Here is a 26,904-nt window from a genome sequence, read left to right as displayed (position 1 = left end):
TATACATTCGTGCGCGGTTAAGAAGCTAAAGGGGAACAATGATTTTTAACGTCGCAGATCGCCAGTACTGATTTATGCCTCTAAAATTAAAGTACCGGTAGTGCCGTGCTGTTAAATAAATTAGGTATTTCATTCCAGTGAAGACCTGTGCCGTGTTTCAAGAGACGTGTGATACGGGACCTTCCGACCACAACTTCAAGAAGACGGCCTCATGAACGAGCCATCCCTCAAGGAGAGTGCCTCATGAACTAGCTATCTATCGAGACTGGACCAAGAGGATCGACCCAGGACTACATCGCTACCATGATGAGCTAAGAATGCACAGCCTAGCCCTGAGGGAAGGATAAGGAGGTCACCAAATGTCAGATAAGTGAACCATACTTGTAGGCATGTGTTAGAATTGGTGGTCGTTATGCAGAATAGTAATTAAGTATGTAAATATTAAAATACGGCTTGACTATAGCCCAACAAGTTATTAAGATGGTTTTAAAATCATTAAAATTGTAAAAAATAAATGTTTTATGTAGCGAATAGCGACGTGAGTTATGTTACTTGGTGGGAAGAAGAGTGCCAAGTGTTAGTTAAGGTTGTTTATTGAATATTAGATCAGTACATTCCTTAGTATCCGTCGTCGGATAAAATGTTCTTGTAAGGATCATTTGGATTAGTTTATCATTCTCTCTATTTGGAAGGATAGATCTGCATAACGTAGTATCTGCAAGCTGCCCGAGTATGATTTATATTCATGTATTTGATTGAATCCTGGTGAAATTAAAACCACGTTGTATGCAGCGTCATTAAAATCTGACTCCGTTTCTCTCTGCCAAACATGGACTTGAACCTTGGACCTGGAGGGTACCATGCACGTCGTAAGTATATACGGTCGAGATTTTATAAGAAATTGTACGGTATAGTACTTTGTATGAAATGAATTAGGCCCGAGGTGTTCAGTTATTAGATCCAGATACATAGAATGAGAATTCGCTCCTTATTTGTTCTAAGGCTTATAGGTTTGTCAAGAGAAGACTAAATTGAAAGCCCTCTTGTGATTTTGAATCCAGAATGCAGAGAAACCAGGTCACTGACAGCTTGTTTACGATTTTTTGTGGGATGGGGGAGGCTTTACTGGCTAGACAACAGGTCAATGGCCCAACCCTGCACTCCGGGAAGTCGCGGCCATTTTTAAAAGCCAAGTGTTGTAAGGGATTCCTTCTTTCAGGCCGAGAGTTATTTGTGACAAGGATTCCTTTTTGTTTCTCTTCTCTTTTCCACTTGTCAATATTGATGTGCATTTGTATATATGATATCTTGGTACTAGTGGATTCTGATTGTTAGTTTATCTAGTAAGTATAAATATTACTTTGAGGATATGGGTTCACATCCCTATTAATTTTTATACGTAGTCGGGTAACATAGTTTCAGTGTTTGGTTTATTTTAGTTATCGTTTGTAACATGCCGAGTTGCTGTTTATATGTAAGTATTTCCCCAAAATGTGAGGGAGCATTAGTGGTACCTTTATTTCTGCGAAACGTCCCTAATCCTGGCATCATGTTTTTATTTTTATAGGTCCAACGGTGGTTCCCTAAAAAGGGGGATACAAGTTTGGTTCACTGGCTTACTCTACTGCACCGAGTCATCACATGATTTTATCTTCGTAAATTACAGTGACGTCATCTCATTTTTATCTTTGTAAATTACAAATGTAAGCCTTTACGGCAGTTATCTTTGCACTAAGAGTGCGATCCATTGTAAAAGAGATATGATAACTATATTTATTTAATCCACTATGCTTTGTCAATTAAATAGTTAAATAACAATCGAGTTCATTTTCGTAATTGAAATTAATAGTGTAGTATCCCTGTCCAATTATACTCTCGTCACAAGAGCGCAAAACGTCCTGCCGGTTGCAGCTAGGCTGGTGCAGTTATTTACGGACAGGTAAGCAGGTAAGTTCTGCCATTGTTTTATGCCCTGTAGGGTATACTGAATGGGCAGTCCCTTGCCGAGTGTATGCATCGTTAAGGTTGTTCATACGTTGTCGATAAATGTTCATATTTTGATTGAAAACTTTTGTATTACGTTTTCTTTTCCTTCAAACCAACCAACCAACCAAATGGATGGAATTGGGAGCAAGAAACATCAACTTTAACTGAGAAAGAGGAAAATAATGTACTTTCTGCCCTTCAAGAAAGTGTGGGTTTGGAGTCTCCGACTTTAGCTACCAACCTTAATGGCACAGACTTAACTTCTGACTTATTTTAAAGTATGTGAAATGATACCCAAGGTTCTGTAATCTTGACATTTCCATGCGGTATTGGTCTTGGGTATGAATTTCATGAGTGTGCGTAAGTCGGGGAGGGGGGTAACCTCTCCTTTAATGTACATCTCCTTTAACTTCTGATTTGAAACGAACGGGTTTCTGCTTTTACTCTTAGTGTGAGAATTTCTTCTGGGATGCTACCAGCTCCTGTAGCTTTATGGTCCTTCAGCTCTTAATGCTCTATTGAATTCGTCTTTTAGTACTGATGGTCCGGTCTCAACATTATTCTCTTTTTCATAAAATCTCCCAACTACTCCATTCTCTTCGTAGAGCTACCACATATAAAACTTTATCACCGTTTCAGGATTCCTTCCTCATCTGTTATTACTTTCCACTAGTGTTTAATAGCTTCTAGAGACTTTGGTCTACTCTCGCACAGTCTTCTCATTTCCGTATAGGCTTCGTTCTCTTGCCTTTGCCCATAGATTATTTCTTTGCATTTACTTTCCAACCATTCCTCTCATGATCTTCCCTTGTTTCCTGTATTCACCTTCCATTTATTATTAAGTTAAGGATATACGCTGTTGTGCAAGCCTTGTATTCGCTCTCGGTCTCTCGCTCTCTCGTTTCCAAGTCAAGCTTGACGACTTGGTCACTTCTTCAAATGTACTCCAATTTCATCGAATGTTTGCTTCACTGTTGTATTTAATTACAGCCCCGTCAGTCATTTTGGAACAGCTCTGGGGCCTCTAGGTTATTCTTAATCATTACTAAATTATATTATCTGTTCAGTTTCTGTATTTGCCTTCTTTTAAGTCTTAGCTATGCAACAACACGGTAGTATTATGCGAATTCATGTATTCTCCAGTAGCTTTTTGCCCTGAATAACTGGAACCCAGGACCCTCTGAACCAATAATGAACCGAAAGCCTCAACGCTTACCATTCACTAGTAAGTCTGACGCGTTGACAACTTTTTAATTACTTTTTGTAACAATTGGCTTTTACTTAACACAGACTAGGGTCTTATGGCGACGATGGGAATACGAAAGGGCCTAGGAGTGGGAAGAAAGCGGCCGTGGCCTTAAGGTACAGCTCTAACATTTGTCCGTTTTGAAAATGGGAAACCACGGAAAACCATCTTCAGAGCTGCCGACAGTGGGGTTCGAACTCATCTCCCGGATGCAAGCTCACAGCTGCGCGCCCCTAAACGCACGATCAACTCGGCTGGTCAAAAATACTTGTTAAAGCTATTTTAAATCATTTCGTACAAGTCTTGGATTTTCGAACCGAGTGTATTAACTTTGATAAATGTTGCGTTTGAATGTTGGCGCTACAATCACAGTACTCATGGTGCACCACCAACTGCTGGCGATTTGTGAGAATGAAACTACTCAACTAAATTTAACAGCATACTTCCAGTAACCAAAAGTGATTGGCTCTACAAGCACACTGGATAGGTAGGAACACTTTAATATAGATTTTTCTTGGCCAGTTTATGTAGAAAGGTTCATCTACATTTCGCCAGTAAAAGGATGTACAGGCCTACATTCTATTTGAATGAGTAAACGAAAACGTTCGCTACAAATTGTCCTAAACCACCGCCAATAGGTTGTATTTCAAATACCACCGAACAGAGTGGGGATTGAACCCACCAACTTGTGCTCAGAAGGCCACCGCTCAAATGTCTTAACATCTCACCCGCGCGATGTCATCACTACATTGTCTATTTCCTAGTTATATAATAGACTACTCTCTTTGCCAAAGACAATGGATGAAACAGACCCAGAAAGCAAGACACGGGCAAACGAATGGCACTTAAGAACGCACGTTTGTCCCTCAATTGAGCGGTCTATCGGGATGCCGATGAGATCGAACTTGTATAATGACGACCTCAACTATTCAGAGGGGTCACGGAACACAGGACGCAACTGTCTTTGTATATTGGCGGCATCTTGACTCTTTAACCTTGGTTACGTATCTTTGAGCGGATAATTATTTTAAATGTTTAAGTTAACGAGTACAATGGAGCACAGCTCGATACATTTCTCACGACTGTTCACGGGTCACGGCCATCGATCATTCACATTGGCATTTGGTCAAACGGAATAATTACCGTGCCTTGTAAACAACAATATCTACTTCGGAAAACTATAAAAACTGAGGCTGCAGTAATATATTTACTTCTAGTTTCCAACCGCAATGGGACTGCCTGTACAGTCGAGGCGGTAAAGATGCGTTTGCTTCACTCGCGACGATGGCTCCATTCCTAGTCAGAAAGTCAAACATTTTAGAAACTAAATTCCCATTTCTATGGAAGGCTGAGGTTCACTCCTATACAAAAATTGAGTACTAGATTAATTCCCTAGGGCAAAGGAGGCAGTGCAAAGGGTTAACCACTATCCCATCCAGTGCCAAAGTTAAGGATAGTGGATGCCTTTACCTCCCAATCCCTCAAGGATCTCTCTGGCCTGTACAGAAAGTTTTGTATTTTGATCGCAATGCTCTAATTCTCTAAAATGAAACCTGTCGTCCACAGAACTGGAACGTTTGTGTCACGGTCATTCCATAGTTAGAAACAAAATAGTTTCGTTTACATTCTTGAGCAAGATCGCAATATTTCTCTTATCAGATTGGTCATTCAATCCGTCAATTTGTTCTTAAAATTGAGTACTGTTGAGTGGTGTTCTAGGTAAGCGGACTTTAGGATATCTTAAAGAGTATTACGAATGCAAGTATGTCTTCATCCCTTCCAGTACATCGAACAATAATTCACAGTTGCCGAAGCCCGACAATGGAATCTCCCTCCAACGAACGTTGGAGGTATATTTAAAACGTGTGTGTAGAAATACTATAAAAACACGAGTGAATCGTCTAGTTGTGAACAAACTTATCACAGTAGACACTTTACAATTCGAATTATTGGGTAATTCAGACAGATGTATATTCCTCCTTAAATTCCTATGCAAAATCATGTTAAATATTGGCGTAATTCAAATTTTCGCTCCGTTTATTGGATAATTCGAAGGAAGGATTCCAGTATTACAGAAAATTTTCCTAGATTCTGCTGTCAAAAAGTTAGGAAATTAATAAATTGTTAAGAATTTTTAGATAGTAAGAATAACTTACGGTACTGAACATAGTTTCCAAATGTTCATGGTTATTCAAAGACAAGTGTACGGAGATGAAACCTTGTCACTGTGGGATAATCCACCTCTTGTGTGCAGCACCAACACAGTTCGTAGGCCTACTTCAACCCTGTTTCCCACTACCCTATGAGTTTTAGAACGAACTTCTTCACAACTGTACCGAAATTAGTGACCAAGTAAATGTCTTGTTAAGTTGTAATTTTTCAGTGCACGTTGTTTACAAGTTGAAGCGTGGTGCGTATTTGTTTAACATTACAGAAAAAAGTAGCTCTAAAAGAAGTGGAAAGAGGTGAGAGAAATAAAGATTATATAGCTGAACGCATTATGTTATTTGTTTTACGTTCCAGTAACTAATTTTACGGTTTTCGCCGACGCCTATGTCCCGGAATTTAGTCGCGCAGGAGTTCTTTTACGTGCTAGTAAATCTACCCACCCAAGGCCGATTTATTTCAGCACCTTGAAATAGCATCGGACTGAGCCGGAATCGAACCTGCCAACATCAGCTTAGAACACATTATCAGCCTGTATTAAAAGTAAATATATTACGGAGAGGTGGAGTCTGCAAGGAGGAAACAGGAAATGTGTACGAGGTTGAGAATTTCCTGACAGTGAGGCGCGCGTGCGTGTGCGTGTGTGTAAGTGGTTCAAAGAAGCACGTATGTGCAACATTATATTTAAGTGGTCCATTGGGTCGTGTCAAAGCTGAGGAATCTCCTTGGACAATGAACTCTTAAGACTTTAAAGCAAGTTCAAATCGGTTAACCAGGCTTAACGAAATATATGGCGTTCTTTTCTAAAAAGATAACGTGTGAAAGTACTGAAGTTTATATAGGAAAAGCTAACGAAAGGTTGCAGCGTTTGTCTGAACTCATCAAGGATTAGGAGCCAAGAGCCTTATTTAACGTTGACGAAACAGGATTGTTTTTGAAGTTGCAGGATACTATCCTCATTTTTCCGTATTGAAAGTCAATTAAAGGAGAACAATAAAACTTTGATTTCCACCTATTCAATACTTTAAAAGCAATTATAAAATTAGGATCTCATCCTTATTTTATTGCTAAATTATCAAAAACATAGGACATGTTTCGTTCAATTTTTGAACATCTTCAGCTATACACATTTTTAACAAAGTTAAAACCGGTAACATTATTCTATAACTTGCACTTATTGTTTACTGCTAACAGACTTAATTATAATAACTATTAAAATTCTTTTGAATATAAAACATTATATATGACGTCGTGAGCTCACGCCAATAGTAACAAAGATTTTAATGTGTATTCCAACAAATAATTTTAAGATATTCAACAACTTCAACAGATTGTAAATGTATTTATACATGACTAACTTGTGACATTGTATTTCAAATATTAGAACAAGATTTTAAAATTTCAAACACTACAAATAGTTATATTGTTTTAATAAGACTACGTAATATAATGTTTTATATCCAAAAGAATTTTAATAGTTATGATTAAGTTTGTTAGCAGTAAACAATAAGTACAAGTTATAGAATGTTACCGGTTTTAACCTTGTTAAAAATGTGTATAGTTGAAGATGTTCAAAAATTGAACGAAACATGTCCTATGTTTTAAATAATTTAGCAATAAAATAAGGATGAGATCCTAATTTTATAATTGATTTTGAAGTATTGAATAGGTGGAAATCAAAGTTTTATTGTTATCCTTGTTTTTGAAGTGTATGCCGAATAAAACATTTAAAGAGGAATATTGCAGCAGTAGAAATAATAGCAAGGAGGGAGTTAGTGTTTTACTTGGGACAAACGTGGATGGCTCTCTCAAGCTGCCACTACTACTGATAGAGAAATCGGCAAAGGAATTTTATATCTCTGAAAAGTCTTCCAAGTGCAGGACGAGGCTAGAAAGGCCTACATAGACAGTGAAATTTTCGAAAATATTAAAGTGACGTTAGAGAAAAAAGTTGCATACATCTAATAATAGAATCCTGTTTCGATAACTGCACGGCGCACACCAAGACTAAACTCAAGTGCATTAAGGTAATCTACTTCCCTTCCAAGATGTCAGTGGTGGGCCTATAGATCAAGGAGGAATAACACAGTATTTAAAACAATTTGCTTTACGTCGCACTGACACAGATAGGTCTTATGGCGACAATAGGAGAGGGAAGGGCTTAGGAGTGGGAAGGAAGCGGCCGTGCCCTTAAGGTACAACCCTAGCATTTACCTGGTGGGAAAATTGGAAAATGGGAATACGGAAAACAATATTCAGGGCTGTTGATAGTGGGATTCGAACCCACCATCTCCCGAATGCAAACTCAGCTGCACGTCCCTAACCACACGGCCAACTCCCCCAGTAATATAGAACTTAAAGCATCTGTGCTGTTCGGAAATTAGAAGAATGCACATGCCCGGTGAGGCACGGGGCGAAGGGGTTTTCACCAGCAGAGCCAGTGATGCAGTGGTTACCATAGCAACTCCGCTACTATCCAGGCGACTTTATGTTATCTTCTACTGGCAGCTCTTCGCTCTTATCAGTTGTAATCTAGCAAACTGCAAAGTGAGAGTCAATGTTTTCGAGTAGCAGATACGAGAAGGTAAGAGCCGAACTGTCTGGGCAGAACAGGAAGTTCGTGCCTGCAGGCCACATTCCTCATTCTTGCATTCTTATCTCTACACACTACAGATGGCAGGTTGTTCCTTAGATCAAAGACAATGTTAGGGAGAAAATCAACATTAACTTGCTGGATGTTAGTCGCATGTTATGCGAAACTTTGAATCCGGTGAGACAACAAAAAACTAGGAACAGTACTGTAAAGCTGGTTTCAACAATGAAAAGAATTTGACGCAGAGATATGTGAGCGGTGACGGGAAGTGGCAACTGACGTCAGTTACGGGGGATATGGAGATGTTGACAATTTGCGGTGTGGGGAGAGCCGACAGAAGAAGCGATACAAAAACAAGATCCATTTGATGAAGTTGGGGGATGAAGTAACTGACTAGTCTGAATCTTCAAAAATGGTTGGAAATGTTGAATTTGATTTATTGAATATCAAGCAAACGTTGAGGACTTTCTTCACGCAATAAATGAAAGATTTTATTAACTGTGTAACAACTGGCAAACGAAAGCAAAAATACCGCGAGCTACTTTAAAATCATCATCATCATCATAATCATCATCTGGCCTTAGCAACCGTGTGCAGGCTTTTCAATTTGACGCTATCTGGCTGCCTGCTTGTCAATTTCGAAGTTCCGTTTTACTGTAGGTCTAGTAGATGGCAGCGTAAACCAAATTTGGGGGGTCTACTGCTCAGTTTTGATTTTGTTAGGTAAACTCCAAATGTGGCATCAGGGGTCGTTTACATGGTGAAATCGTATGACATGGAGTGTCGAATGGACTTCTTTCCACCCTTCAAAACCCCTACCGGCTATGAACCCTGTATCTTGGGATCCGAAGGCAGACACACTAAATTATCCATACGACGTTCATTGGGATGTTTTGTGTGTGTGTGTGTGTGGGGGGGGGGGGGGTTACATGCCTAATTACTTCTCACATTTTTCTGGGAACACTATACATACCGCATTTAAAATCTGGCTTGTACCTAAAGGAAAGAAGCTGTATCTTACCTGGCGGTAAAGTTGGGGACTAAGCAGTTCATCTCCTGGGTGTCCCTCCATGTCCATCTCCTCGGCCAGCCGTTCAGGGATATCGGAGTGAATGCTCCACATTTTGTGGAGATACTTGGAGCTGAACCGCTTCGCAGTTGCGAACTCTTCTTCAGCTTCCCTCTGTGAACAGAAATAAAAACTATTTTACGAATGTCTTAATTAACGGTTACGATTACTAGACTGTCAAACCACATTACTTCTAATTATAAAATTTTAAGGGAACAACGTGAAACCTGCATTTTAAGGCCCTTTTAGTAGGTTCATACTTAAAAGAATATTTCTTCCAAGACTACCGAACTTTGCTCACCTTCTAGCAACCTGTACAAAATAGATTCCTAATAACCATATCTATTAATCAAAACAACAAATGGCAACAAATCACATTCTAAAGAATTTCAATTTTCTGTCGTAAGTAAATTTTTCACGGAAGTTGTAAAATGGGACAAGACCTAGCAGAGGAAGGATACTAATATACGAGTCAATTCCATATTGTGCAAGTTATTAACACTAGTACCGAAAAAAAATTGCAACAAGTGTATACAAAACAGACTTTCAACGTATTAGGTCGTGTTACGTACATGTACGTGATGAAGAGATGTTAAGTACAGAACAAAAATGGCGAAATCGGGAGGTTGTGGGTTCGGATCCCACTGGTGTCCAGCTGGCCATTATGTTCTGTACTTAACATCTCTTCAACACGTACTACATGTACGTAACACGACCTAATACGTTGAAAGTCTGTTTCGACTACAATGCGGTCGTGAAAATTCAATATTCAAGTGTATACAAAAATTATTTCACTCTTAAAATGGACTCTCAAAAATAATATCCCCCCCCCCCTCAAAAGAAATTGAAATAGGCGGTTAGTGTCTTCCTACAATATTTTAGGCTATTAAGGACGTGTACCAAAAGCGGTCCCTATCCTATTAAAAGAAAACTAAAGAGAAAGACGACCTGGTTTGATTCCTCTAGCCCGTATAATTCCTGAGGAAAGTATCCTAAATTTCAAAAATATGACTTTGGAAAACGTAGTATTAACTGACATCTCGGCGGGGGAAGCACCCATGCCATATTGAAATAGCAATTTGGAACACTTATTTCAGGAACTTTTTTTTTTTTACTCAGAGGAATATCCTTGAGGTACCGTTGTGCCGTCAGAATTTCTTCAATCACTACCAGCCGTGACCTGAAGTCATACCCCATGGCTCCTCACACTACGTGTATCACCGCTGTGCCTCTCCAAACATACTGGAACCTTACCCTAGGTCGCCGCTCTACTCTTGGACGATGGTCATCCGGGGTAGTGCGGAACCGCGACTAGTCTCTGAACACAATGAGATGCCATCCGTCAGTTGTCCATGCTTCCCGGTTAGGGTACAACTCCAAACGGCAGCCTACGCAAAGGACGGTAATTCTAGTCCGGCTGCTGCTAGCCTCTGACCAATGATGGGGGATGATAAATCGTCGCAGGCAATCCATTACTTGTTCTCGTATGGCAGGCGCAGGTGTGAAGGAGTTATGATTTGCTTGGTGCACAATACGTCTATCCTCGCTCGTCGTGGTCAGGCGTGGTCGACCGGAACCTTGACGAGTATGCCTGCCCTCACGTTCCCATGCAGAACATTGGGCCACTGTCACCTCCGGATGCTCGAAAAATCTGATATTGCACGATTCGACTGTCCAGTCAAACAGAGACCCACATTGAGGCCCCTTGCAAACTCTTGTCAGGTGCTGATAACGCTGTCCCACACAAGTACACAGCATCTCCGTGTCCTTCACAGTGATCACTCAACACGTAGCCACAATTCTCAACGGTGCTGGGAGGTCCCGGAACCAATGAGAGATTTTAGCCCGTCAACCTCAATTTGGGCCTTGAGTGTTACTTCGTTAATGTATTTATAACTAGAACTGCATTTCTGTTAGTATTGTTCTCACTATCTGACGCTGTTCACGCCCCTTATATACCCTACCAGGCTTGGTAACATGCATCTTCACTGTACCAGAATTAAGCAAGCAATTTGTTGAAGATGGAAGTTTTTTTTCGCTTTGTCTTACGTAGCACCGACAGAGATAGGTTTTACAGCGACGATGGGACAAGAAATGAAGCAGCGGTTGCCTTAAGGTACAGCGCCGGCATTTGCCTGGTGTGGTAATCAGAATCCACAAAACTATCTTCAGGGCTGCCGACAGTGGTGTTCGAACCCACTATCTCCCGAATACTGGATACTGGCCTTACCACAGCAAGAGAAGGAGAACGTTTCAAGGACTGACAACGAAATGCTGAATACCAAACCAAGCACCACACTGCAGGCAGCCATATTTGCTATGACAACGCTATTGACGTAAGGAATGGAGCTCTTTACTGGTTCGTGGAATCCACAGCCTCCTTTGGCGATTGGTTTCGAAAATAGAGGTTTCAGAAATTGAAACATTGAGAATTTGAAAACTGGTGCAGCGTGTATGATATGAAAAAGAAGGAACCAAAGAGGGTTGAGGTAGAGAATACAAAACGAACAGAGATAGTTTCTAGTATTCAGGCATTGTGTTCTCCCAGGATGGTAACAGGTATTAAGTGAAACCGAATCAAGGTGTAGCAAAGGTAATGCAATTACCTCGTAGTTGCGATCGACTATTCTGTAAGTAAGCCAATCTTCGGACGAAATTATGCAGTATGGAAATGGAAGTTGGTTTCAGGATAACTTAGTTACAACAACTTTCAACAACTCCAGTAAAAGTTTTTTTTTAGTTTACAGCCAAGAAATCAGATGTAACAGTTCAATTTGTTTTCACCAACAAACTTAGGTCTATCTCTGATAACGGGCATTATATCTGTTCAAAATTTTACCGGAGACAATTTGGCCGGTGAAACGAGACATCTAAGAAATAGCCTTTCAAGATTGCAGCTCGTAGACAACTGGAACATTTAATTTGAAGAGAAAATAACAGTAACGAGGAATATGACCACGACTATGCAATAAAATGTCCTAGGCGGATAAAAGTAAAATCCTAAATATTTTGAAGACTACGATGGCATTGATCTTGAAACATTTTCGGTTAACTGGAGCTTCGACATTGTCAGTATTAATTTTATTATATTAAAAGACAGCCTATATTAACACTTTCTCGTAACCATTTAGTCCAGAAATGGCTTTCGGAAACCATGTTTCGTCTTCAGTGGATCTAGTAAAAAATTATGTTTAAAAATGCATACTTATTTTAAATTTTACTTGATCCACTGAAGAAGTAATATAGTTTCCGAAAGCCATTTCTGGACTAAATGATTTTGACATTGCTCCGATACAGATTTATTTTAATTCAATAAATTTTATTAAGTCATAAGAACTGTTAAATTGCTTCCATGTTTCATGTTGATTATTGTCAGTATTATCCATGAGCGAACATTACCGATAATTCAAATAGGTAAAGAATTCTCGATTATATTTTTTTTGGTACACGATTATTTAATGAAGAACCAAGGAATTTTGCCTTACTTTTTAGTGAAGTATACAATGTGTAGGCTATAATCAGTTTTATTATTCTCTACGATGTTTTGTGCCACCAAATTCAGTAATTTCTTCTCCTGGAATATCATATTAGGCTTCTTAGTTTCGGGTCAATAGTGGACAATTTATGATAAACAATTCGCAAACTCGGAACCTACCTAAAACATGTTTACATTTCGATAACAGCGGCAGCACGTCGTAATTTGTTTTCCGTGCGTTAGTATGAGAAAAAATTAAGGTTGAAATTCAGACTGAAATGAAACCCTAGTCTTGGTAAACCGAGATAAATTCTGTGGTGAATACGGAAGTGAGAGTTATCCTGTATCATTAGATTATCAGAGTTTTGGAAATCTACGATAACAAAAGTAATACGAGGTTTTGCGGTATCTAAAATTATTGCTGGTACAGACAGGTGGAAACAATGGGGAAGGTACTCAAAGTGGAGATGCAGGTTTCTTAAGAATGAATGCTATGGATAAAGCTGTGCATGTAAACCACTTTCGCTCATGGGGTCATGTAAGGTGGGTTGAGGAGGATAGGTTACCTAGGAGAATAATTTATTTTGCCATGGAGGATAAAGAATCTGAGGGGACAAAGGTGACTTGTTAGGCTCAGTTTTTAATTGTTTGATGTTAAAAAGTCTAACGAAACAATGTCAGGGATCCTGTCGCAAGTAGAGTATTGTGGTGAGCAGAGGAACTTAGTTGGCTCGCAGAGGCTTCCAAGACTTAACTCTGAAAGGCATAATGATATATAATGGAGATGTACGTATGTATGTAAAACTAGGGAAGAAATTTGCAAATATTATAAGCACACCCCTAAAGCTGCGAACTATCATACCTTTGTAACGTCCATTTGTGATGCACACTCAGCAGTTTTCATCTAATTCATGCATCTGTGTCGTTATATTACAAGCAAGCTCAGCGCGATGTGCGTCGCTTGGCGGCGGGTTACCGAAGTCTTATCTCACGTGCTGCGAGCTCCATTATAGAGCTCGCGACTCTGCATTGTAACATTTCCTGCGTCAGTAGGAACCAACACTAACTCCAGTTACAAATGAGCCGAGTAACGTAATTTCTTAGACCAAGTCTGTGGCCCAAATGCCTCAAAAGGAGCCTTCGCGACGCCTAAAATAAGTTATGGTGTGAAACCGATTTTTACGGCGTCTTAGTGGTCATGCGAACTTTAAGACCCGTCAAACATCGGAAGTTGAATTTTTGCACGAATGCAATATTCCCTTCGGTCATACCGTTGTTCCGAAGTAAAAATAGAACAGTGACCACGCAGAACGACCGTGGAGACCCCACAGAGCCCGGATGTTTTAAGCAGTAACAAGTTAGAATGCGAACTAATTTGGCTTCTAGAGAGCCGTCTAGCCCGCTGTTCCGTAATGTAAGGAGAGTAACAAATACCAGGGGTTGTAATAGATCGCACCACAAATGTTTAAGTAAATCTCTTAACAAAACCGTTGTGTGGGCTGGATTACACTTGAGTTTACATTTTATCCCATTACTGGCTAAACAGAATACTGGATTATGGTTGCAAAATTACCTTGCCTTACTTTCGCCCACTTGACTCCGGAGGAGAAAGATTCCTTTCCACATGCTAACTCACCTGATCCCTTTTATCTCCTACAGTGATTATAGGACTGCATTTTCCCTTCACACCATGCGCCATTATGTTTGATACATAGGGTCATTGGTCGAGTGGTTAGCGTTTAAAGGGGACCCAAAAATATATAAGAGTTTCTCGATCAATTTGAGATATATATATGAATTTTTGAAACGAGCGTATGACTGATATAAGGAATGAAATTCTAATTTTAAGTTTGTCTCTCCTGCAAGAAGCGCAGTGTACATGGGAAAATTTTATGGGTTAGCTAGCCAGTTTGTACAGATATATGTATGTATGTATGTATGTATGTATGTATGTATGTATGTATGTAGTGTGGTGACTAACCTGTTTGATTTGGAAGGGAAGAATATATCGGTTCATTTGTTTACACATTTGACTTGTGTTACGGGATACCACGTACTTTATTACATCAATATGGGAAGAAATATTGGTAATGTGTTTACAAAACTTAATGTTGGAAAAAATAAGCCTAAATTCCTAGTGCTGAAAGTCCCACTTTCACGTGAAAATACGAGCGCGACAATCAGTGAAGATCAACAGGACAAAGAAGTATCTTCGTCGGCAAAGAAACCAGGTGACCTTGATAAATACAAGACAATTAGTAGTGTGACAACATGAATTTTAATGAAGTTATCAGTATGAACTTATCGGATGTGTTTAATCCAAGATCCAGGAAACCCCTCATACGGAGCAAGAATGTACTAGAATGTAATGCTGTTCTTTAAACTCTGACTCCCGAAAGTTAACATTTTTTTCAAATTTAGTTCACTTTTGCTCTGAAACTACTTAAGGTAAAAACACGAAACTTATAGCACTCCAAGGGCATGACTACACGCTTGAACACTGGCTTTTTTTTCGCATCTCGATTTACAAGGAAATTGTGTTAAAAGTTCACATTACTTATACAAAAATGTTGACAGTTACAAAAAAAAGATTTCAGTAAATACAGAAACTCAAAAACCACTGTTAAAGTGTGTATAGATAACCAGTCTAAATTGTGTAAAAAATATATCACTTCTAGGGTTAGTATATTCCTAGAAATAGTGCACTAGGGTTCTTAAATCTAACATTGCTGAGATACACGGGTCTGGCCCCCATAACTTCTCAGGATCACGCGATCGATTCTTGCCGAGGTAGGCAGATATTTGAAGACTGGGAAAATCTACAACTCGCCGTATAGTTCACATCGTCATGGTAAACAACGCTAAATTATCTTGCAAATCTAGTCTTCTTACATAGAATTTTGATTCATGCTGGGGTGATTTCTGTTTTAAGGGGAATTTCAACTAGATAATCGCCATTTAAATAACCAGAAGTCTTAAGAATGAAGGTACAAGCAACAGAAAGGGAACGACTACGAAGACCGTGAATATGGAAAGACCTCTTAAGGCCTCACACCCTCTGTCTGAATCAAAGGTCAGATAGGAAAGACTTGAATGAGTTTGGCACGATTAAGCTGAAGCCATGCAATACTCAACTAGGGTCTCCATAGACACTAAAAGTGTTTTACAAAATTAAAACTAAAAATATGAAAATCCACAGCCTGTTTCCAGTCATTCCACCGGGTCAGGAATGGAATTAAGCCTCCATATAGCGGCGAGGATAGGAATTGTGACGGCTGCTGAAGCCTGTCGCACTCCTATGGGACAGTGGTTAATGACCGGCAGATGAAATTAAATTTATATTAGTGTTGCTGGAATGATGACAGGGGAAAACGGGAGAACCCAGAGAAAAAAACCTGTCCTCCCTCCGCTTTGTCCAGCACAAATTTCACATCGAGTGACAGATTTGAACAACGGAACCCAGCGGTGAGAGTCTGCCGCCTGAGCCACGGGAATAATAATAATAATAATAATAATAATAATAATAATAATGCCATGTGGTTTGATGTACGTCCGGCTCCTTGGCTGAATTGTATGCGTACTAGTCTTCGGTTCAGAGGGCCGTAATTACGATTCCCGCCCCGTCATGAGCACAATTCCTCTACTGAGGGGTTCATTCACTCCATTCCTGGCCCGGTCAAATGACTGGAAACAAGCTGTGGATTTTTCATGAGAGGATCACAAAATATTGCTACCGCAATGGTTTGTAATAAATTGACATTTGAACAGGATTTACCCCACTCTTGAGGGAAAATTTAAATTCGCTGCCTAAGATGTTCCTATGATAGACAAAACAGGCAGAAATTCGGGAAAAAATATAAAGTAACGGTATGAGGACATTTGCTTAACCACGCGACATCTGGACAGAAGAGGACGTTGACAAATCTTCAACGAGAACGTAAGAAAGTGTTAGACTGAGAATAAAAGATGGTGAGCATATACGTCATAGTCATTATGCCCCATTACCCACTATTATGCGGAGACGCTGAACTACCAAAATTTTATTCCGTAGGAGCTGGTGTATTTGAGCACCTTCAAATACCACCGGACTGAGTCGGGATCGAACCGCCAACTTCCGTTTGAGCCACTCAGCCCGTTGATCATATAACAACGAGTGAGGTCAGGACATTAACAAGGGTTAGTCTGAGTTGATGCCTCAGTATTGCACTTTATGTTTAGTCCCCAGCCCGAAAGGTGGTTTAATCCTCAACAGATCACCAACCTAGGCGTCACTGAAGACTTTTACTAGAGAAATGCGCGAGGTAGTTTCCCGCTCCTTTCCTCAAAGCCAGAAGGTGCTGTTACTATACGTAATGAAATGTACAGTTCCACCGACCTGATGAACACTTTCGCACCATTTATCACTGGGAGTAGCTGCATAACGAACAGTATTACTCGTAATCAAACCGGAGTCACATGGGACAAACGTGCAAGTGCCATACTTGACCAGCACACTATCTCAGATGGATCTGAGCAGACTGTTTCAGTTCAATCCCTGTATTTTTGAGGGCACGAAGGTGACAAACCATGAGCTTGCCCTATACTGGGCCAAGGCTGTTCACGTCTCGAGGAGTGACCCCAGTCTTGTTACATGAAGCAGTGCCAAGGTTACTCCGAGATAAATTACAGCTCCATACAAGTGACACCACTGTTTTTCTCCAAGTATAGTGAAGGAATGCATAATGAAGGAGATCACTATTCTGTAGTTTCTTTAATGACCACAGACTCCAAGCACACAACAATCTTCTGTCGGGTATCAAATCATACAGCGGAAGAAATATACATTCTTTTCCTTGTAAGTGAATCACATTCCGTAGCTCTTGTTAGCACAAGTAACACTCATTTCTAAACAAAGAACTTCGGTGATACACTGTACACAGTGAAATTACAGTTACAAGTCCGTTCTATATACGTGAAATATTCCACATTCTTATGTATGAACGGATGAATATACTGAAGCTTTCCTACAGTACTTCACCAAGGAATCATAATGGAAGATACCGAACACTTCAATTCTAAAGGGAACGCAGAATTGAAAGATGGAGGACCGAAATACGAGGCTATACGCACAATTTCTGAGAACTTCAACATTCTGCACGAACAAGTAGTGGTACCAAGTTCTGACGCTAGGTGCCTCTTTGAGTATGCATTTCAAAACTAGTATAAAGGAGCCCATAGACGTGCAATATTATTGCGCAATATCGGGGTTTGTGCAATAAAATTGATAGTGTGCATTTAATATTGAAGGGTTGTGCAATATATTGTACGAAATCAAGAAAGTTTGAAATATATTGCGCAAATCGCAAAATACTGTGCTGTGTGTTGGCAATATTGTGCAATATCCCGTCCTCCCGCCAGTTGGTATCAACAAGCGTTGGAGAAGGTATCGTGATGCCAGGCAAAAAGGAGAAAAAGTTTATTTTGGAGTTTACCGAAGTGTACCATGGCCTTCCGGCTCTATGGGACGTTAAGAGCAAAGCAAGCAGTTCATCATACAATTCACCATTCATGCGCAGAAAGTTTCGAAAATCATTTGGTTCCCATTTTCTCAGTTTACTGAGTAAATTTTCATGAGTGTACTTTTCTCTGTCTAGAAACTACTGTTTGGCCCTTGTGCTTCTTTTCTGTTTCTGCTTTTTGGTACTTACGCCCACGGCGATCAAAACGCAGCACACAGTGTCACTCAATATAATCACCAAATAAAATACCGGCATGGACTGACTATTGCAACGCATATTGTACGTCTATGACCGCTTTCCACAATATATTGCACAACTATCAATATTGTCTCCACACGATTCTATTTATTGCACAAACTCTAGTTTTGTGCAATAATATTGTACGTCTATATGCAGCTAACAATATATTGTACAATCCATTTTACGCAATAATATTGCACGTCTATGGGCCCCTTAATGTGGTGTAACATGCTGCCCAATGTAAACAAATACACACGTGAAAGGTCTTATTCCGATTGGCTGCCGACTCTGCAGCATTGTTCAACCAAGATTTATTTTATTACGTTTACAGCATTTTTTAACTTCGATAAATGCATTCCAGCATATTATATATATTGTATTGTAACGTCGATTAGTAAATTTTGTGGGAATAGTCTAACTGAGCTTACAGTCATTTTATTACGAAGAGCGTCGTTCTCTGAACATAAAACTCTTAGAACATCTGTGTGACAAACCTCTTAAAAGTGGTGAAAAACATTCGTTTGAACAGCGTTTTAGAAATGTTGTTAAAAGTATCATTAGTGGTGAAAAATGTATTCGTTAATGGCAGGATTTACCAGTCATAGTGCATGTTCAATTGTCTCTCTCTATAATCAGAGGGATGTATCAGATGAGAAACTCCATTTCTACTGATTTAGCTTCGTCAGCGACATACCGTAAGAAGACTCAGCGCCTTCCATATTCTCCAGGGAGGCTTTCCTCTATTCCAGTTGCTTCAAGAGATGATCAGATCTTTCCTTCCACATTTTATTCCTTGAGGTATCCTTTCAAAACATTGTAGATTTAGGCAACGGCGGAAGAGGGAGGTACCCAATCGGTGTGATGTGAATACCTTTAATCTCTCACTGTTAGTCTTTCTCTCCCTTCGGATATCAACAGGACCTATGCTAGTTAAATACTGGATGTTCTAAATGAGGTTTTTATTTTCTGTCTTAAAATCTATTAGCTTTATCTAGGATCGAAATATTTATCTTCAGCACCCGAAATCAGATCCCTATCCACCGAGCAAACATCTCCAGCTGACAAAGGGGCTTTTGAATCCCCATGACATTGCAAGTATAAAAAGTTTTCTTCAGTGACTCTCACTATATACCTTCTTCACATCCTAATCTATCAAGACTCCGCGCGAACACATCTCCTCAGACATGTGTCTTTTCTAGGAAAACGTGAGTCAAGGCAGTGATGTACGCAGCGGATGTGCTTACATCAATTTAGTCGACCAGAGCACAATGGATACACTGTTGCCTCTGCCTTAACGTGGGAACCGGCGGAAATGTGAAGGCTTTCCTGGCGATTTATACGAGGTTTTCAAATTATCACAGTGCGAAGATTAATGAAAGGTGTATTTATACGGCATAACCTGATCCGTGTGCAGCCTTCCAATAGAACTACATTTAGACTTTGCAAAATTTTTCGAAATATGTCTTAGTTTTGTTGCAAATTAACAACGTTACCGAAACATCACGATAAAAGGAAATATATTTAAATTTAAAATGACGAGGTGCCTTTGTGGTTCAGTGTTCGTTCAAGAGCCTGACATCTACGTCATCAGCACTTGCTGTACGTCATCAAGTCCACACCTAAATTCCAAGTTAGCTGATTTACAGCTAAACGAACAAAACCCTTGGTAATCCTATGGGCGGGGGGTGGGGGGGGAGCGAGGAAGAACTAATTTCAGGTGGGAAGAAATTTCACCAGATAAATCAACACACTTATCCTTAGAAACAATAGATAATACTGGATTTAAAATTAAAATGAGATAGTTTTTTAAAGCTCCGGAGCGTTTGCTTTCCTTCAAAATGTGATCTTCAGCGTGCCACTGAAGCTACAGACACGAATGTCTCGCATTTAAGCTTCCGCTATGCTAACAATGCCACATTATACAAACGTAAATTATATTTTCTCACCCAGAACCGAAGTTAGGCTTTTGAAGTGTTTACTGGCCAAACATTCATATTCTGGCTTGAAACTGAAATCAGTAATATAGTTTGTGATTTTCTAAAGTGATTTTCTCAGATTTAGTAATGTCTAGTATCGGAAACATTGCCAAAATATTTCCACATGTGTAACAATAGAAAGGAAATTAGGAAGTTCCTTCATTTAAAGAAGGTAGTGGAAATGCTCCCTTAAATGTTACGAATCGTAACTAATAAATTAACTTGCGGAAAATGACTGTTGAAGTTACATATTTAGTGAATAAAGCATGTGGGTTGTTTTATAAAAAGATAATTTAAAATTCTTTCACCTTATATACGGAGTATATTTACGCAATTTATACAACATTTTAAAGGGAAATTATCAAGGATTTAAAACAAAAACAGATTAATTACTTGCATAATTTTTAGAGTTCAGCGTTCCCTTATTGCTTGGCGCTCATACTTTGGATGTGTTCCGCTATACATATCCCCTGTTGAGCTCATATGCGGACTTTTCAAACCCACGTTTATTCGCAGTACTGCATACGCTTTTAAGAACTCCTCAGAAATATACAGGTCCATGAAGCAGCCATGGTCTTCGAAATGGATTTTTCCTGTAAAGATGAGGAGCCACTGAACACAAAGCTACACTTCACCGGTCAGTACACTTAAAGGTTATAAAGGTAGTGAAGTGACTATAATACCAGGCAGAACAAGGACGAATGGAAACCCACTTCAACTTCTTTTCGAAGAACTTTAAATTAAGCTGTGTTATTATCGAGAAGAATGTTTATAAATTCTGCCAAGTATTCTATTTCACTTAGATATTACTTTTAAAACTTTTTTTAGCCTTAAGAATAGAAAGTAATACATTCATACTTTTCAACATATACGTCTTTATCATAGTCAGTTACGGGGTTCAGCGTTCAGTCTGCAAGCCTCGGTGAATTAGAGTTTCACAATCTATTTTGAAATAGCTTTGTGGCCTTGTTTAATTCCACACCTATCATAATTACATTAATGAGTAATCATCGTTGCCTTCCTTGGTCTCCCTCTTTTACCTTCCACCGCTAATCAATTATCCGCCAAGGTAACCTATCTTCCTCTATTCGCCTATTATGACCCCCACTACCGAACTCGTGTTCATGCGTACAGCTTCGTACATGGAGTTTATTCCTAACTTGACCTTTATCTCATTTTTAGTACCATTCTGCCACCGTTTTTATTTGTAGGCCTAATCAACAATCATTCTCGCTACTATAATAATAATAATAATAATTTGTTTATAGTGGTTAAGTGTAAGAGGGCCGTGAGCCCTAAATTCGCCACAAGTCAGGAATAGATAAATATATAAACTGTGGTAGGCAGTTTATATTGTTGAATGGAGAACTCACTGCGATATTCCACACAACATACTCCACTGTCGCCAGTCTGAAGCAGTAGTCTTGGCAGACCGAGGACATAATGGATTGGTGAGAACTGGCTCGTTTTCTTTTCCTAAATGGAATACACTTGACAGGTAAACGCCTGCCTCTTACCTGGAGACCCCGGGTCCGATTCCCGGTCAGGCCAGGGTCTTCTACCTGGATCTGAGAGCTGGTTCGACGTCCACTCAGCCTACGTGATTACAATTGAGGAGCTATCTGATGGTGACATGGCGGCCCCGATCTCGAGAGCCAAGAATAAGGGGCGGGAGGATTCGTCGTGCTGACTACACGTCACCTCGTAATCTGCAGCGATCGCTTTGTTGGGCAAGGCCCTTCTAGGGCTGTTGCGCCATGTTTGGTTTGACAGGTAAACATTACTATTACTTTATCGGAATTACGCAGTACAAATCGACCGTTTTTAATCTTCCATTCGTCGCCTTCTATCAATAACAAATTACACGCTGAGACAGAAGAAAACACAGGGAACGTAGGGACACTTCAACACTCCAAACTCCTTCACGATAAATCTCGTACGTTTAGTCACTGAAAGAAACAATGAGCATATGGTACTATTCCTCGAATTCAATATTTTGACAGGCTTAATTTTAATTATCAACATAGAATTCACCTCCCATGTAGATGCAAACCCTGTGAACAGTCACAACAAACATACATATAGATTAAGTTTCTTAGAAAATTGCCTATGAGGCACCTACATAGAGAAACACGTTGGTAGGAAAATATGAGAATCATGTAGGCCACATTACAACATGTATAGAGTATTAATTCAGAAATAGGCAGAAGGACGAGCCTGTTATTTCAGTTATATTTTCTGTTCACAGTCTGCTTTACGTCGCACCGACAGTTAAGACTTATGGTGACGGTAGGACAGGGGAGGGCTAGGAGTGGAAAGGAAGCGACCGTGGCCTTACCGTACATTCCAGCATTGCTTGTGTGAAAATAGGAAACCACGCAAAACTGTCTTCAGGGCTGCCGACAGAGTTCGAATCCACTGTCTCCCGAATGAAAGCTGATAGCTACATGACCCAAATCGAATAGCGACTTGCTCGGTTTTCAGTTATATGTCTTAATCAGGAGCCCTCCGGAAATTCGACGTAAGAATAAAGGCAAAAAGGAACACTTAAGGAAACTATAGTAGAGTATCACTGTAAAGATCAGAAAGTTCGCTACTATTCTGTCGTTAACATTTCGTCTACTTGTATTTGTAATTTGGTAGTTTTCAGGTGTTGACATGCGAGATTTTTTTTGCATCTGCGAGGGTTTTCTTTGAGAAATACCTTTCCTAAACATGATATACTACTAAGTAAACAAGTAAATGAGTTTTATAATATTTGATTGAGTTATATAATATTTGATTATTCTCAAAATTTGTCAATGTTTAAATCCCAGCTAACGTATTCGAGATTATTGAAATCAAATTCGGTCTCTATGCTTCGTATTCCACAAAAAGAACCGGAGCTCCGGTGGTTGTGATCACGAAATCTACAGTCATCTAAAACTACGAGTCTGTTTCTTCCCGCGTATAAATGCGCTCCAGGCTACAATTATGATTAATTAAGCTTGCCTCTTGCTTAATCCGCTAAGTTCTCGTGCCAGTACCTCGTGACAGCTGACGAGTGACGTACGAAGCTACCTCCGGGTTCACAACACCCACTTCTTGGTCGAGTGCCCAGTCTGGGAATTATTTCCAAAATACTGTGCTTCCAATTGGGTCAGCAGTCCGAGTTCAAGATCACGCTATTTCTTTTGTTGTTGTCTGCGCTGAGATCTATTTCCGGCGCTCAGCGTTCACGCAGCAAGCTTCTGAACAAACAGTTTGAGGTTGTCAGTTCTCTTACGCTATATCCAAAACCTATTCCGCAAATATATATATTTCCAAATACGCAAATATACTTTGAAATCTTAGACAAAGCCTCCCTTTACTCAAACGAATACCAATTCTTTGAGTCACTTTCGAATTCGAATGGATATACCATTTAAATTATAAACGAATCGCCGAAAAAAGAAAACCGTTTTTAGAGCTAGAACGTGAAAGAAACTTGAACAAATTACCAATGAAATGTATTTGCAAGTTGTTATAGGTTATTGATTCTACGTCCCACTTGCCACTGTTGCTGTTTTCGGAAACGCTCAGTGCCGAACTGTCTCAACCAGCGAAAGTATCTACCAACAGATTAACGAACGATGGGAGTGGACAGTTTAGCAACAAAATGATCTAGGAAAAAAAATGCCTTTTTCTTGCACACACAGACTGATTAAACAGTTTATTGTTAGAGAAGGCCTTACAGGAGGTCGACTTCAAATCACCTTGTTAGAAATTTTAATTTTATCTTGAATTTTTATGTACCGTAACTAGATCTGTGTTTTCTTTTTCTCTTTTAATTTGTTTTTCTTGTCAGCAATCTGAGATAGCATGTACCTGTGCTGAACGATTAAACACTATCAACAACTAAGTGCTCATATTCAGACTTAAAACTCGAAAACAGGGGTTCCCAAATGGCGGTCCAAGGGGCCGCAGTCGGCCCGCGAGTGCTTTTCAAAGAAATAATTTAAGAAATGTGAAGAAAATTTACAAAACATTTCATAGTTCGTTCAAAATTGCATTAATTTTATCCCCTTTTAAGACCCAAGTTATAAGTAATTCATTCTTTAATTTTATTTCCCATTTTTAGGTATTCACTTGGTATAAACTTTAGCGGAAAACGAGCCCTTACAAATGCCAGCGCTATGTCTTAACCATTATAAAGGTCGATATAGTCTATACCAAAGCTTAAACTCCACACCACCGTACTGTGGACATTTTATGCAACGTAGCATGCAATGCATACCAAGAAATACTTTCATTGCCATTGTCCGACTCGTTGGCTCAACGGTCAGCGTACTGGCCTTCGGTTCAGAGGGTCACGGGTTCGATTCCCGGCCGGGTGGGGGATTTTAACCTTAATTGGTTAATGCCAGTGGCACGGGGGCTGGGTGTGCGTGTTGTCTTCATCATCATTTCACCTTCATCACGACGCGCAGGTCGCCTACGGGAGTCAAATTGGAAGACCTGCACCTGCCGAGCCGAACCCGTCCTGGGATATCCCGGCACTAAAAGCCATACGACATTTCATTTCATTGCCATTGATGTAAGAAGTGGTTTCAATTCTTTGTTCTCTCATTGGTAGTTCCGGCTGGTACACTGTGCTGCAAACTCGAAGAAATTTTCAGGGAAGTACACTAAGTACATTACTGGGATTTTAGACTCTTTCAACTCTTATTTCACCGTTTCCATCACACTGCTCCCACTAACTTGTTCTTCTTTGCGTTTGTTACATTATTAATTTCGGTTTGTCTTTAGGTATTTTCTCTCCTTTGTCATTTGCCAAATATTGATTCAAGTGAATTGACTTTGTTGAGTACTATTCTTCCAAATTCAAATGTCCTGGGTATAATGGTGTTTATTTTAAATTTCACTCCTTTATGCAATTGTAAAATAGTGTTTCAAGCAGTTAAAATTATTAAACCTTCGTTTCAATTGAACTAAGCATATTATTCATACTGGTACCTCTATTCTATTTGCAGAATTTTACAATAATTTGCCTATTTTTAAGTGCAGCCCGCGATCATGTCTAAGATTTCAAATACGGCCCTCAAGCTCTTACAAACTGGAAACCCCTGCTCTAGAACCAACGATCCGATGCGAATGGCTGAGGTACCATTTGACTGTAAAAGTGGGGAATGAGGAAATCTGTACCGGCCACAGTCGCTTCCTTCCCACTCCTATCCCTTTCCTGTCCCATCGACGCCGTAAGACCCATGTAAATTATAAAAATTAAAATATAAAACGTTCGGTAAATATCAATCTAAATGTACTTTTTTATTCTGTCAGCAGAGGGGTGGTCTCTGCGAAGCTCGTTAGAATAGGGGTGTCAAAATGATTAATGTCATAAAAGAACTATTCAGATGTTAACTGCATGATTAAATCAAAATACGACTTAGCGATGGGAGAGGCTCTACCTGGACCGCACTGGGGATGTATAGTGGAGGCAAGGTCGTCTCGCCATACCTCTGAAGGTCGCAACCAGGATCAGACCTTGCGTGCCACAGCATCTTTGCGGCCTCGCTGTAATATTCTACGAGGGACGTAATAATACTGTAACTCAATCCACTGCGTGACTATAACAATACGAGTTATGCATGGCCGTCGCGTCGACCAAATGAGCGGAGTGTGGCGAGGGGACAGACTTACACGTCAGCGATTTCTCTTGTTAATCACTGTTCAGCTGAAAACATTCTAACGATGTCCAATTAAATCGAAATCCATGAAACATGCGATTTTCTCCCCCAGCGCTCTCAAACCGAAAGCGTAGTCTGGTGACCACGATGCCCCTAGTTGCGTCTGACATAGCGTCTAATTAAGCCACGTGTCTGGCTTCCATCATGCTTATCAAATCTTCCTTTGTTAACCGTGGCTCTTTTCAGACACTGGTAGAAGGCTTACTAGGTTTTGGAAGGCCGAATCCTCTGACCAACGCCTGGTTCGACCCCTAACAGCTACTCCATCAGCCATCATAACTCAGGCGTCAATGAAGAGGCGTTCTAGGAAAATCAAGAGGTAGTTTCACGTTACTAAGCCGGAAGGTGCAATTACCTATCACTCAGCTAAGTCCAATGAAATGCACACACTAAACAACCCCATGAGCAACACTTTCACACCATTCATTGAAGGGTTTTGCTTTAGAGGGAATATCATTACAAACATCGCTCATACCTCAGTCACTTTCGTATTATCAAAGCGTACGATGGGACAGTCAGGTCAACCAATCCAAGATATTTGGTTTACTTAATATCAGAAGATGCATTTTGTTTGTTTCTTAAAGTTTGTTTTACGTCGCACCGACACAAGTTTTATGGCGACGATGGGATAGGAAAGGTCTATATTTTTAGGAGTGGGAAGGAAGCGGCCATGGCCGTAATTAACGTACAACCCCAGCGTTTGCCTGGTGTAAAAATGGTAAACCATGGAAAAACATCTTCATGGCTGCCGACAGTGGTGTTCGAACCCACTATCTCCCGAATGTAAGCTCACAGCTGCGCGCCCCTAACTGCGCGGCCAACTCGCTCGGTGTGAAAGGAGGATAATGAAGAGGAAGTAGGATATGGTTTGAGGTCACAACTAGATATGATTCATTCATGTTTTCCTAGTATTTCGACAGTCATGTTTAAAAGCAGATTTGCCAGACATG

General features: G+C 39.9%; 1 protein-coding gene across 1 annotated transcript in view; it reads right to left on the bottom strand.

Moving 5' to 3' along the window:
- The window catches only part of LOC136862973 (angiotensin-converting enzyme), a 278,093-nt gene that overhangs the window by 121,336 nt on the left and 129,853 nt on the right, over positions 1-26,904 (bottom strand). Inside the window, exon 3 of the mRNA XM_067139272.2 lies at positions 9,013-9,174. Coding sequence (XP_066995373.2) covers positions 9,013-9,174 — 162 coding nt within the window. The remainder of the gene's footprint in view (positions 1-9,012; positions 9,175-26,904) is intronic.

The sequence above is a fragment of the Anabrus simplex genome, chromosome 1 (genome assembly GCF_040414725.1).
Source record: "Anabrus simplex isolate iqAnaSimp1 chromosome 1, ASM4041472v1, whole genome shotgun sequence".
In the NCBI taxonomy this organism is placed as follows: domain Eukaryota; kingdom Metazoa; phylum Arthropoda; class Insecta; order Orthoptera; family Tettigoniidae; genus Anabrus; species Anabrus simplex.
This window is presented reverse-complemented; position numbering and strand designations above follow the sequence as displayed.